This window comes from Halichoeres trimaculatus, unplaced genomic scaffold, assembly GCF_033239565.1.
Source record: "Halichoeres trimaculatus isolate MK-OKI-2021-1 unplaced genomic scaffold, fHalTri1.1 fHalTri1_scaffold_22, whole genome shotgun sequence".
Taxonomy (NCBI): Eukaryota; Metazoa; Chordata; class Actinopteri; order Labriformes; family Labridae; genus Halichoeres; species Halichoeres trimaculatus.
The window spans coordinates 9,817,920-9,831,812 of NW_027437200.1; the positions used below are offsets into that span (position 1 = coordinate 9,817,920).

Genomic DNA, 13,893 nt, shown 5'->3' on the forward strand with positions numbered 1-13,893 from the left:
GCTACTACCGGAAACAACTGATAAAAAGACACCACACAGCTGTCAGGATGACAGCTTCTGAAGAAGACGGCAGGTTGCACGTCGAAACATGTCAAGGTAAAAAATACCTTTTTTTGTCTTTAAAAAGCACACTAGAAGAGTTAGGATAATTAAAGTAATTCTATGAATTATTCAATCACATAATTCTTACAATAAACCTTTGTAAAGTTTCCTTGTTTTCTCCAAAACTGGGTGATGCCCCGACTTAGATTTAAACTATATTGTAAGTTTAGATGTCTTTTGAAAGTTATATTTTTGTACAGGTAGAATGCTGGCATTCTGCTGTTAACAAATAAATTAGTCATTATTTGAAACCAATTTACGTTAGAATATACAAAATTAAACTAGGATGCATTCCAAGGACTCGATGGTAAGCTGAATATTGACTGACACAGTCAGCTGAAGGGCTGCGGTTTACAGGGTCACTCTTTAAACTGTAACACTAGGACTATTGTTTGGGAGTTATTCAACCATGTTAATCTCAACTGGGGATCATCTTTTTTATGGAAAACCTCATTAGTGCAAAAGTTGATATTTTTAATAGGCTTCTAAAGCTGTGTATCTTAAAATAAATGCTTGATGATTTGTTGTATTGCATACAAAAACACTGATGCCCAGTGGCAGTTTGATCTGCAGAGTTGGTTCTTGAGGGTTTAACTCTTTGCAGGTGTTTTGTGAATCAGACAACGTCTTTCTGGGTCTTTTTCACAGCTTTAGCAGACGTCAATGCAGTCTCCTAATGTTGCTCTACAGGGAAATCAGATAAAAACAACACAGGTACAAGTTATGGGAGTGATTTATTCCAGAATGCAGGTTGAGTGCACAACGCTCCCTGATGAGGACGCACAGTTGTTTTAATAGGAAATCAACAGGTTGAATGTACCAGCAGAAAGAGGAATAAAACAGAATAAAAATAAAGAGTGGTCAAAATGACTCGATTGGTGCCATCAGCTGTGAAACTCCTTCACTATTACACTGGAATAATCATAATTCCCACTTCTGCCCTGATACAATGACGACACGTCACTAGAAAACTAAGAACAAGTCGACCATGAGCAGATTATGTACAAAGGATGAAGTGTAAACCAGAACGAGTGAGTGTGGTCTGTTTGTATCAAATATGAGATGAACTGAGGCGTGCTGATGTGGACTTTGTCTTCTGTTAAGGTCTTTTTTCCAAAGACCAGTTGAGTTAGAGTCTGCAGGTTTTTTTCAGGTGCTGTCCGGTGCAGGTCCACAGCTCTGCTTACATCATTAGTGCAATCAAACAAAGAATAAAAACGCCAGCAAGAGGCAACAAAAACAAGAACCAGTGTTTACACATATTGAGAAAAATGACAAGTGTATCAAAAATATCCATATACATTATTTTCACCGTGTCGCTGTGAGGATCTCTGTGAGACAATGAAACCATTTTTAGTTAACGATGGAGACCAAAATATATCTTTACACATGAGAGTACACAGATCAAAATAACAGCTACATGGGAAGCAAGCAATGATGCTGAGGCACGATGGAGTATTAGAGCCACACTAAGAGATTTTGAGGATAAGGTTGTGATATTATAATAAAACCACAAAGCCCCAGTAATGTAAGAGGATAAAGTCATATAAAAATATTACTTTTTAAATTAGGAGAATAAGTTTAGCATTTTATCCAGGAAGTAAAGTTTTAAGAGAGTGACTGATATTTGGGGGCAAGTGTACAATATACATGATTAGTAAAAAAAAACAAAGATGTAATATTGCTAGAAAGTCAAAAGACAAACTATCTTGAGAAAGTACCAAAATAAAATAAGAAATAGTTGGTAAAATAAAAATAAGGGGAAAAAAAGTATTATTATTATGATAAAAAGTTAACTCAAGAGTACAGCATGTGTATGTGTGAAGATTAAGCGATATCCAATGACCAGATTCTGGATTAGAATGCCCCGTTCTGTGTTGTGAAGCTACGGTGGCCCTACAGGACAAGAAGCATGTGATGTTTTTCTCTGCTGAAAAGGGTTTCTTGGATTCATTTTGTAGTAATGGTGGACACTGGAGCTGAACTGTCAAAAAATAAAGGTCAGAAGAGCAGAAGAAAGCTAAACAGGTGAGTGATAGAGAACAGTTAACCTGTTAGTGACAATGTCCTGTCCAAACCACATGCAGCAGTTATTCTGCAGTGGTCTGTTCAAACTTGAGAGCCGTTATAGACACGTCTCAGAGCACCTGGCTGTGTGTGACACCAAGTATAACCTGGTACTTAATTATACTACAAACTGAGTTTACAAAGTATGATTGTTGTCACCTTTCAAACTTCAAATAAATACATTACCTTGTTGCTTTGCATCCTGGGAAAAGTTATCTTGAAAAGAAAGTAGAGTAACAAAGATCCGCTCCCCAAAAACAAATGCATGCCTTGGCAAGAGTCATATGGGTGATGGTGCTTATGGGAAACAGAATCTTTACTATCCTGGACAAACTCTACCGATTCCTGCCACAGGTGTCACTCAATCAACAGCAAACAGATGGTCCTCACAGAAACTTTACTTCTATGAACCAACCCATTTACGTCCTCCTTCAGTCATATTCAGAATGTGTTCTCTAAATCTCAGGTGTTTTCTTAAACGTGTCTCTAATACTCCATCATGTCAAGGAAACTGTAAACAGTGAGAATTTTTCAACTCTTTTAAACTCATATACGGTTCACTCCAAAATAAAAGGCTGTGTAATTTGGTAGAAGTGGAAAACACTCACACACACACACGTCAAAGGGATTATGTACAAAGTGGAGATTGTTCATATTTACACATTTACAAACAACAAACCAAACCTTTAAGGAGACGTGATTCCACTGTGGGCAACGCCTAATATAGGCTGATACAGTGAAATATCAACTACACCTTCCCTCCATGACAGCCACCTTAGTCTCCAGGGGAATGAGTCTCTCTGACCCAGGACGTGAGAGTAGGAACAGGAGGAGGAGGGTCGAAAAAGGAAGAAGGGGCGTCCTGTTTTTACAAATAAATAAAACTCTACTGCTAATGTTACTGAGCAGATTCATCTCTGCTGTTTTAGGCACCATGGGACAGACAGGTGGCGCTGTTTCAGACACCACTCTGTAACGAGGGATATGAATGTGGCAGGACTGTCAAAAAAAACTTGTTTGTACTCCAAAAGTGCTCATATCTCAACGTACATGTAAGGAGGGGGGGGTTTCACATAGTGCAACAGCGCCCTCCTGTGGTTGCATGCTGGTCCCGTGCAAATTCACAAGAATGAATCAAATCCTACATTCCATAGTGAGACTATTATTGCCTGGGAGGAGAGCCATTGCGAAAAACAAAGGGAGGTAAGACAGAAAAGAGGAAGAGAGGAAACACATTTCAGTTCTATCCCATATTCACACGGCTGACGTTTTCCTCTGAGGTCACTCCCCTTTAGAGAAACTCTAATACTGTCATGATGCCTTAAAGCTGTGCGCTAGATTCAAACCCAGACTGTGATGCCCCTGTACGAGAAACTTGATGACAAATAACTTTGCTTAATCAAACACCTTGAACAGTTTTACTTCCCTGAATGATGAACAATGACATATGAATCTAAAAAGTGGAGCATTAATAGGGTGCAGCTACTTCATTAAAAGGGTTTATTTTGGAAACCATATTGTTAAACATGGGGTATTGCATTTTTTTCTTTTTTCTGACCCTTCACATGACTAAAAAAAAAATTCCCCATTTTTTTGAAATGTTGTTTCATTTTAGCTGCCGTCTCTTTAAGGCTCCCTATGCCACAAACCCCCTTCCCTCTGATTGGCTGGTCCTCAAGAGACCTGTTGGGGGTGGAGTCCTGCTGTTTTAGGGCCACCCCTCCTATGTGTCATGAACCAGGAAGAAGATCCTTATGTGATGACCTCATCATTTCAGCAAGTCCCATGAATCACGTCACTGAGCCAAATCATCATTCCCATGAATCATGAGATCTTGTGAAGATCTCATGCAATTTTCAGCATATGTAGAGGCTTAAAAATCTGCACACATTTGGTATGATTCAGCGCTGTTGGCAGGATACCCCCTCTGGGTCATGCCTTTCAACCTGGGGCACAGTAATGTGGTCTAAAAGCCACATCTGAAGCCTCCACTCATAGAAAATAGCAGCCGTGTGATTATGGCGGACTTGACTACACCTGTGCACGCTACCTTTACGCTACCCTGACCTAAGTGACCTTGGCGGACGCATCCCTTTCTCTCCTTGGGACCCTCTCATGTGAATAAAACCCAACACTGGTGCAGTGAGTGTTTACAGGTCACAGACATCACACAGTTTTTTTTCTTTAACATAGACGAGTGGGTTTTCTTGGTGTGATGCCATCCAAACCTCCGTCCTCACTGGGTGCTGCTGTGCGAGGTGAAAAAAGGGGTACCGTGAAGTAAAAAACTGAAAAGCAAAGAGCCTCCAGTCACAAAAAGAGCTACAGTTCGAGTTGAAGAAGACGTTCCTGAAACAAAGCTGGAGCTGAAGAGTGGCGGAGGCCATGGAGCGGAGGTGAAGTGTCTGAAGAAGAGGAGGAGGAGGAGGCGGACAAGAAGAAAAAAAAAAGGAGAAGAAAAGGAGGAAGGCAGAGTGGAGTCCCTGTGCTCGTTAGCCGGCTAGGCTAAGCTAGCTCGTTAGCGATGCCATGGCAGCCATCAGCTGGTCAAGTAACTGTGCAGTTCTCTGGAGTTGATGCTCAGGACCACACCTGAATGGTTGCCTGCAGACAAGAGGAGAGAGTCATGAGAGTCAGGAGACAATGGGAGTCCCCTGAGGACTTCCTGATGCCTTGAGCTGGAGACACATGAGACCATTTAGAGGCAGACTCAGAGCCTGATATGTCACCAGCATTTCAGGCAGCTGAAATCAGGAACTGTAAATATGAAACATGTTTATGATTCCAGGTTAGGCTGTCTCTGGCAGAATACCTGCTATAAAAATGAGAGAAGCAGACCAGGAAGTGTCACCAAAAATTTCAACATGTTTTTTGGTCTACTTGACAAATAAGACTGTGAAAAGTTTTGCACCTGCTCCTGTAGATTGCCACTCTGAATGCTGCAGGCTGCCATAGCTTTACGACAATGGTTTTGGGTAATTTACCAATTAAATTCAGCTATTTTATTCATCACATTATTTTATATAAATAAAGGATTCTTTCAGGAACAGTCCCTGTTCAAAGAGTGAACATCATTTTTGTAAACACCATTTAACCCTTATTACAATTCAGCGAGACTCCACTGACAAAAATGATGACCTCACAGGAGTTGCTGGTCTGCTTTAGTGAGTTAGAACTCCACATGACCGCAAAATATGGAAAGGAATTAAGCTTGGGTTTGAAATACTGGAATTGCACATCTATGAAATTGAAGAAAATCACTGAAATGATGATCTGGCTCAGTGATGTGATGAGCACTCAGTCAAAAATGACCTTTGACATTCTACAGACACAGACTTCCCTTCTTGTGTCAGCTCACAAAAACGTGCAGGTATATCAAAGGACTTGAGCAGATCCTGGTGATTTAAATCATGGTCACAGATCTCACCATTGATCAAGGGGGAAGTTTCTTAACAAAATTATCATGTCCCATGTGAGCCTGTTGTGAATGGATGGAATAAACCTTCCAGTGGTTAGTGTTTTCAATTATGACTTTTTGAAATAAGGGCTAAGACTGAGTAAAATACAGTTAGTAGGGGTTTCTTTACTGTATGTGATCGAGAAGTTTTGACAGCCAAACATTTAACCAGGTTAAGGTAACGCAAAGACGGCAGAAATTTAAACACAGATGCAAAAAAAAACAGGCATCATACCTTTCCTAATTTCTATACATCCGATTTTCACATCAAAACTCATAAAATACAGCTTTTGGCCCAGGTTATGAAGATGATGTCATTTTTAATCAACATCCTGAATTATCTAGTAGGATTTGAAAAATGTTAAAATCAACTTAAACCTCAAAAGTCTTTTATTCATGTCAGCAATAAGCATGAAAAAGGTGAAGTCCTCCAGTACCTGGTGTGTGTTAGCTGCTGGTGTTAGTGGCTTGGGTTTTAGTAGCAGTGGTTAGTGGTAGTCCTTATAAGGGAACGGAAGGCGGGGCTACCTCCTGCGTTACCTAGAGTCTGCGAGTCCAGGTCGTCGTCGATGAATTCCTCGCCCTGGATGATGTGCTGCGTGTCCTCGCTGTGGTTGACAGGGCTCGTCATCTCCTGCTCCTTCTCGTTGTGCATCTGAGCGTAGACGTTACGGCTGCCTGGAAGCTTCCTGAAAAACAGCGGGGGATAGGCATCCTCAGTCCTAAGCCAAGGACTGTGGGATTTGTTGTTTTGGTAAGAGGGGGCTGTAGTTTTTCACTGCATGGTTTAACAGAAGTGACTTTTAGTGGATGCTTGTGTTTGGGACACAGGGAGGTGCTGCTGATGTGAGTGACGTGAAGAAAAATCATGCACTTATAAAAAGTCCAGCAGTAAGTAAGTCCATGTCATGCAGGATTGGGGATATGATACTTTATTTGTCCCATGGTGCAAGCTAACTCCCACTTTGTGAACATTTGTGAACCCAAGAAACCAGATTCTGGAGTTTAAGAAGTGAAATGATGTCAGTTGATCAAAAGTTTGTTTCTCTCTTTTTATCCAATATTTATTTCATCATGCTCCAATTTTTAAAAACTGGAAACAAGCTAGGACTGCAGACAGGTCAGTTTAGCACCTGAATTCTTCTACTACAGAGCCATGCTGTTGTAATCTGTGCAGAATGTGGTTGGGCATTGTCTTGCTGAGAAATGTAAAGGATCTAGGCTCACCTTTTGAACTTATAGAGGATAAAGGAGCCAGTGGCGATGAGGCTGATGAGGAAGATGACAGCTCCAGCCCAAACACCTGGACCTCCAGCTGCTCCACGGTAGCCTTGGTAATAGAAATAAAACATTTTTAATTCAAAAACGGTCTCATGTTTGCATAATCAGGACAACAGTGGTTTTAAGATTATATATTTTGAAGCAAATCCAGAAAGTTCAGAGAGAAGGAAGAAGGCCTTGATTCAAAAACTGCAGAAGCAGAGAGATGAAAGCTGTAAAAAGCTTCTGGAAGAAGAAGAAAAAAAAACCTCCACATGAAACAAAACCATTTGAAGCTGTGAATTTGTTAGGGGACCCAGGAAAGAAAAGCACACAGGAATCCAAATGTAATGCAGTTAGGTGCATCCAAACAGAAAAGCGCCAGGTGTGTGGATCATGAACGCACCAGTCTCTGCTGCTGTAGCTGTTGAGCCATTAGCAATAAGATCTAGCCCTTGGGAACAAATCAATAAAATGCAATTATCATAAAAACATTTTAAAAAACGCTGGTGTTTACAGCACCAATGATGTTTTTTTTTTTTTTTTTTACATTACCGGCGTTTGGGTCTGCAAGCATCACCAGAACTTTGAGACCTCCTCGCACCACAAAGCTGACGTTGTTGTCGCTGAAGGCCTGCGTGATGGCTGGGATACGCTGAGAGAAGGAAATATCATAGATCTTAATCACATCTATAAGAAAAAAAAAAATCAAGAGTTGTTGTCTTTTTGTTACGTCTGTGTCTGTCTCTGTGTGTGTCTGTACCTTATCCACAAACATGTTCTTCTTGGCTGGTTTGCTGTCCAGTGGGAGGACGTACAGCTCAGCACTAGTGGGAAGGCCAGGCTTAACAACAGTAACCAGAGACTCCTGAGGGACACCTGTGATCTGAAGTCACGTGTTACAGATCAGTCCTGAGAGCTGCATTGTCAGAACATGCCAAGAACTGGTCAGGTGTTTTTAAAGGTCCCATATTGTGCAAAAATCACTTTATTAAGTCTTTTAGTGAAATTTGTGGGTCTTTGGCTTTCCTCCCAGCCCACAAAATGTGATATTTAATGACAAAACCTGTACTTGGTAGTGCTTGTGAATGTAAAATCCTGACCTAAAACGAGCTGTTTGGATTTTGGGGATTTGCCGACGTCAGCGATTTCCTTTTTTTGACCAATCAGGAGCAAGTCTGACCTGAATGGCCCACCGGAGAAAGATACCCCCGAACCCCCTCCCTGCCCACTCCCCTCCCCGCTGCTGGAGAGAAATCTCTCCATCAGTGGGAGGAGAATGCCAAAGTTGACGAGCCATCACTGCTTTGTTTTTGGCTGTTAACAGCCACATAGTTCCATGCACAAGCTTCCCATCTTGGAAGGAGACAAGACTAAGTGACTAGAGTTCATTTATCAAGGAAATGTGCCAACTACACTCAGTAAAACTGTGCATGTGTGTGCTAGTCACTTCACGGCCGACTGCTTTCCCAACTTTGGACAGTACAACAGAGCGAATAGACTGGTCCTGAATCCAGGGGCATTACCAACCATCCACCAACAAACCTGGGACCCTGGAAATGTGAGTATTTTAAATGCTGTGTGCTGTGGAGCAGATGTAAGAGCTTTTCCTCAGTGTCCCCCCTGTCTCTGTGTTAGCTTCAGGATGCTAACTTTAGCTGCGGTTAGCCTGTTGTTTTAGCCTGTAATGTTACGGTAAACAAGCTTCGCTGCTTTCTAAACATTGTGCACTTGGAGCCTGTGGCGCCACTCTCAGTGACGCAGAAGAGTGGGGCGGTTTCAGCGGTGGCTCATTTACATATGAAGGCCACGCCCACTAAATCAGAGCGTTCTGAACAGAGGGGCTATGAGAGCCTGGAAACAATGCTGCTGTGCTTGATTTACTTGATTTTTGTTGAACATTTCATGAAGACATCAACGATCCATATTAAACTGCAGAAAAGGAGCAGAATATGGGACCTTTAAAGGAAAGACCAAGTTTGGAGTTTAAAAAGTGTAGTTCTTTGAGCATTGCCTGTTACCCTGACAGCATTTAACAGAGCATTTAACAAACAGTGAAACACACTTTTACAGTGCAGTTGTAATACTTGTCTACATACCTTGGTGAGTATTTTGGTGACAACCTGGCCAATGTCTTCTCTCCACTCAGGGATGTTTGGATTGAAGCGGTCCAGGTTCCTGCTGAAGCTCAGAGGGATGACCTGGAAGTTATCTGGGGTGGAACAGATCAAGGAGGTGGTTAGTTAACCATCACTGTCATCTACAAACACTTGAAATACACCACAGGAGGAGTGTGAGGATCAAGGTCTTTCTATCTATTTTATTTTAGAGATGTGAACTGAATGTTGTATCTGTAATAAAACCACAGAAGACTTCAGATTTGATCCTGTATCATGTGTCATTCTCCTTATTATTTTTGGGGACTCAACCACATAATTGGTGAGCCAAAGCTAGGTTCTGGCAGATGGGCCAGAAGCGTTTGTGTCTCCAGACAAGTGAAGCGTACAAGTTGACATAACAAGTAGGAGAAGTTTAATTCTCTGTTTTAAGGTGTGATTTCATTGTGTGGTGAGACATGGCTTATACTCAGGCTCTCTCAAAATAAAGGACCTAGAACAACTGGATCAGCTTTAGCTTTAAGTAGTCCAAACTTTTGGTCGTCAACACATTTCTCCAAATTTCCCCAGAATATTCAACAAGTAGACATGCCCAACAACTAACATCTTCTTTACATGTAATTTAATCGCAACAGCAACTCTGAGGAGACAGAATGGAGAGGAGACTTCAGAGAAGAAATGGAGATTCAGTCAATAAATATGATGCCATTAACTGACCAATCACGGAGCTTGTGGCCAGTGTGGTTAGGACAGTTTGGAGGAGGTGAACATTTGACTACACATGTAGTCTTCTGCAGTGGAAAAAGGCTACACAGACCTATAGCGTAGGCTACAGAAGCATTTTTACTGAAGTTGAAAGAGTCTTTCTGCATTTCTTGGTTCATTGCTTTCACCAGAACATTGTCCGTTCTTCTTGTTTAATGCAGGTATCAGATGAAAGATGACTCATCATAAGGGCTTCACTCTGGCTTGGCAGTATGATCATGAGAAGTAAACCGCATTTATTGTGTTTTACTTATGAGTCTTAAGTTTTCTGACAAAAAAAAAAAAAAACGAGATACAGATAAAAGTAATCATGCCAACTTTGTCTTATCTGACCATAGAAACCAGGAGATCTGAACTGATAAATGAAAATTGAGCAAAGCTGATTTTTTGATGTAGCACAGTGTCATCATGGTGGATCATGTTAAGCCTGTTTTTGCTCTTCGTACTGACTGTTATTTCTCCCATTTGCTGATAAGTGACTTGTAAATTCTATTTGGACTGCAAGTGCTGCAGACTGAAAGATATAAGTTTGTAAAAAGTGCTTTAAGAAGTTCAAAAAAATCCTCAGTGAAAACCTGGATGAGCATTAATAGAATCATTTTAAATGCTGAAGCTGCAGAAACAGGCATAATACAGTAATAATAGGTCTTAGTATTACATGAATGCACCAAAATAAGCATTGATGTCACTGTCGCTCTCCTAAGAACCGAAAGCTTGTAGCTCTTCAATAAAACAAGTGCTTCTGCTATTAAAAGCAATCTGACATAATTCATCCTGTGACACACTTTCAACAACAGATGAGATCAGAAGATATTTTAAGGCAACAGTGAAAAAACACAGATAGTTTGTTCATCTCTGTTGAGACTGAATGAGTCAAAAACTAAGAATAGCTGTTAGCAGGCTGTCATGTTTTTTTTTTAAGGCTGACGAACACAACATTATCCATGAGAGAAAGCTGAGAGCTTTGTAAGAAACCTGTAAGTGAGCCTTGATTCAGTGATAGGTTGTGTTTGACAACTGCTGTTTTCATGGTCTAGATGGTTTAAAGCTCAAAGTTTAACTGTATCTGAGAAACATCTCAAACTTTTTAACACTCAAAGGGATCCACAGGGTGCCATGAACAATGTTGCAGTGAGTGAAAGCATTAAACACAGTGAATTCCGTTGAGTTTGGTTGTTTTACCGTAGACTCGAACAGTCCTGGTGTCCTGCACCATGGATCGACCATTGGAAGCCTGGACGGTGACCGAAACATCTCCTGTTTCAGTGAAACGAGTCAGGAGGCTGTTCTGCAGAGTCAGCTTGGGCTGCGGGAAAAACAGGTTAGCTGTCAGTAAGATCAACTTAACACAGGTTTTCTGATCAAATGGAGCTTGATGTTGAGTTCCACCACATTTTATATCGACCAGAATGTTTTACGGCTTTCTACTTTGATTTTCAGGCCAACAAGGTCAATAATTTAAAAAAAAAGAGCTCTAAAATCTCTTCTTAAAATGGGGAAGCAGTGGAGGTAGAGCTTGTTTTGATTCAGATTCAGATTCAGACAACTTTATTTATCCCACAAGGGGCAATTCATTTGTAGCTTCCCAGTGTATATGCATTCGTACAGTCAGTCAACAACATAAATAAATAAATAATCATCAAGGAAACATATCTAAGCAGGCATGGGACAGATAGAGATGTCGGACATTATGAGTAGCCTACATATGCAAATCGTAGAGCAAGATAAAAACGAGGTGAGATAAAGATTAATAATATATATATATGTAAAAACTTTAAAAACAGGGAGAAAGCAGATAAGACAAGATATATAATATCCTCCAGAAATAGTCATTTAAAGTGGGTGCAGTCTGTATTCAGGAGCTTAATAGCAGTTTTGCAGCCCCAAAGTGGTCATGAAGTTTGATGTTAAATAAATGTCATCAGGTAGATTTAAATTGTGTTTCATACCTGCAGGTTGTCTCCTATCCACCAGTAGAAGACGGTTGTGTTGGCCTCTGTGGGGAGAACTATGGCTGTCAGATTGACCTGTTGGTTTCTGCCTGCGATGGGGACAACCTCCAGGTGAACCTCCTGTAGTGGGGCTGCAACAGAGGAGACGTGAGAGAAATAAGAAGACATGATGACATGAGTTCTCCAGTTTATCTGAGCATGAACCTAATTTAATCTTGATTTACAAAAAGGCTGAGCACTACAAATGTCCAACATTCAGTCTTCATTATCAGCTGTGAACTTCAAAAGGAAAGTCTGTCTTTGAGTTTTCACACCCCACAAAGACAGAGCTGTGACATCAAAGTGAAAGACAAATAAAATATAGAAGATCCTCAAATCCCCAGTGACTGTAGCAAAATAGATTTGTCTCATATGATCAAATCAGAGTGCCAGACACAGTTTGAAGCGGGGAAGTATTTTTACCTTGGAAATAAAAAATGAAAAGTTACTGCAAAAGTAAGATTCAAAGCTGTCTCCCTAACAGCAGGAGGTGAGCGTTTGAGAAAGTTAGACCTATCAGAGAGGACTGAACCATGTTTTCATCATTTTTATTTCTGCCTAAGGAATGTAGGTCGAGTCAGGAGAGTGCAGGATGTCTGTGTGAGAGCAAAGAAGCAGAAACTCCTGAAGACTTCATTTGATTTCAGACACAAAGGTGTAGAGCTGAGGGGGCTTGGTGATCTATAATCATTAAACAATGCATCATTTTTAAAGATTTTCATCAACATTAATAACTGATGAACAGAGAATCTCACAGTCTGGATTCACACCTGAACTCACAGCTGCTGCTGGAGTAGAGAAACCATGAGTGGTGTTTTTATGGAGTTTTTTCTCCCTCAGATGTTGTCCGAGATCTTCACTAACAGTTTAAAACACAATACACATTCCTTTCCCTCCTAAACAGGAAGTACACTTAAAACATGAGTCCTGCAGGCTGACCTGTGACCTGGATGTACATCGTGGCCTCATCGTGCCCTGCCATGTTCTCAGCCATCACTGTGACCTTGTAGACTCCCGGATGTTCGTAGCGGTGCTGGATGGGCTCATCCGTCACTGTCAGATTCTGATAGATCGCCCGGACCCCATCCCCCAGGTCCACCTGGTACTTGGTGCTGCTGGTGTCGCCCTGTTAGGGAGTATGAACCACTTTCAGCAAAGACACGGAGGGAGACGAAGATGTGAGAGGGGCTTTCACGTTACCTGTTCCTGATGGACGATGAAGGTGATGTCGTCACCAGGCGCCACGGCCAGCATCTGTCCTTTAATGCCAACCTGTAGTCCTTTAGGGGGCAGCAGGGGGCAGTTGTGCTGTTTGGCACTCTGCTGCTTGTTGAGGCCTCCTTCACAGGTGTTAGAAATCACCTTCCTGTAGCTGAAAACAGCAGAGGATAACAAAGTATGAGTATGTTGGTGATACACAGGATTTAAAAGAAGAGTGCAGCAGAAGTAATAATTCTTTTCTGTCAAAAAGTTTGATGAAAGTCAGAAATAGGGCATCAGGTACAGTGCTGGGCAAATTAGTTTAATAAAGTTATTAAATTAGTAATGGAATTACTTCTTCATATATGTAATTAGATCATAGGAAAAGTAATTTTTGTGTTACTTTTTTGAAAAACCTTCAATTTTGCAAAAGGATTCTGTTAGGTTTTTTTTTGCCTTTTCCATCTATGATGGTGAAGTGGTGTCTGTTTACTTCCATCCTAATAACGACATTAATGTAGAGCCTGTAGGCCTACTTCCATCCTGAAAACGCCCGTTTTAACCCCACGGACCACTCAGGACTCACGCATATAAAATCTACAGCTCCTGTCCTGCATCTGGCTGAGTGAGCCAGGTCTGATAGACCTGCCGACGCTCTCGATTTAGGAGGGAGTCTGACGCTTTTTAACCCTGTCTCTTGCTCCACTCCTGACTTGTAATTTCTCCCGATAACCCCTTACTTTCAAGTAAAACAAGTTGACTTCTTGTGCCTTACATTCAAACCTCAAAAAGCATTCACCCCTCCCCCTCGTGTTGGTTTGATCCAAAGACGCTGCAGGAGATCTTCTCTGACTGCAGGTTACACAAACGCACACTGGTAGCTGTGTGATATTTGTTCCTGAAAAGTTTACTGTAGCATCAGCTCTTTGTTAAA

The 13,893-nt window shown here is 41.2% G+C and overlaps 1 protein-coding gene across 8 annotated transcripts in view; it reads right to left on the reverse strand.

Moving 5' to 3' along the window:
* Positions 1-815: 815 nt before the first annotated feature.
* sorcs2 (sortilin-related VPS10 domain containing receptor 2) overlaps positions 816-13,893 on the reverse strand; it is a 403,210-nt gene continuing 390,132 nt past the window's right edge. Inside the window, exons 18-28 of one of the 8 annotated variants that reach the window (XM_074699314.1) lie at positions 12,960-13,131; positions 12,699-12,885; positions 11,718-11,851; positions 10,951-11,074; positions 8,986-9,098; positions 7,650-7,772; positions 7,442-7,541; positions 7,293-7,340; positions 6,854-6,956; positions 6,155-6,360; positions 816-4,773 (exon numbers count right to left, since the gene is read on the reverse strand). In XM_074699314.1, the coding sequence (XP_074555415.1) occupies positions 4,709-4,773; positions 6,155-6,360; positions 6,854-6,956; positions 7,293-7,340; positions 7,442-7,541; positions 7,650-7,772; positions 8,986-9,098; positions 10,951-11,074; positions 11,718-11,851; positions 12,699-12,885; positions 12,960-13,131 (1,375 nt within the window). In that variant the 3' untranslated portion in view covers positions 816-4,708. Of the gene's footprint in view, positions 4,774-6,063; positions 6,361-6,853; positions 6,957-7,292; positions 7,341-7,441; positions 7,542-7,649; positions 7,773-8,985; positions 9,099-10,950; positions 11,075-11,717; positions 11,852-12,698; positions 12,886-12,959; positions 13,132-13,893 lie in introns of all 8 variants that reach the window. The other 7 variants (XM_074699318.1, XM_074699317.1, XM_074699316.1 and 4 more) reach the window with 7 other exon arrangements.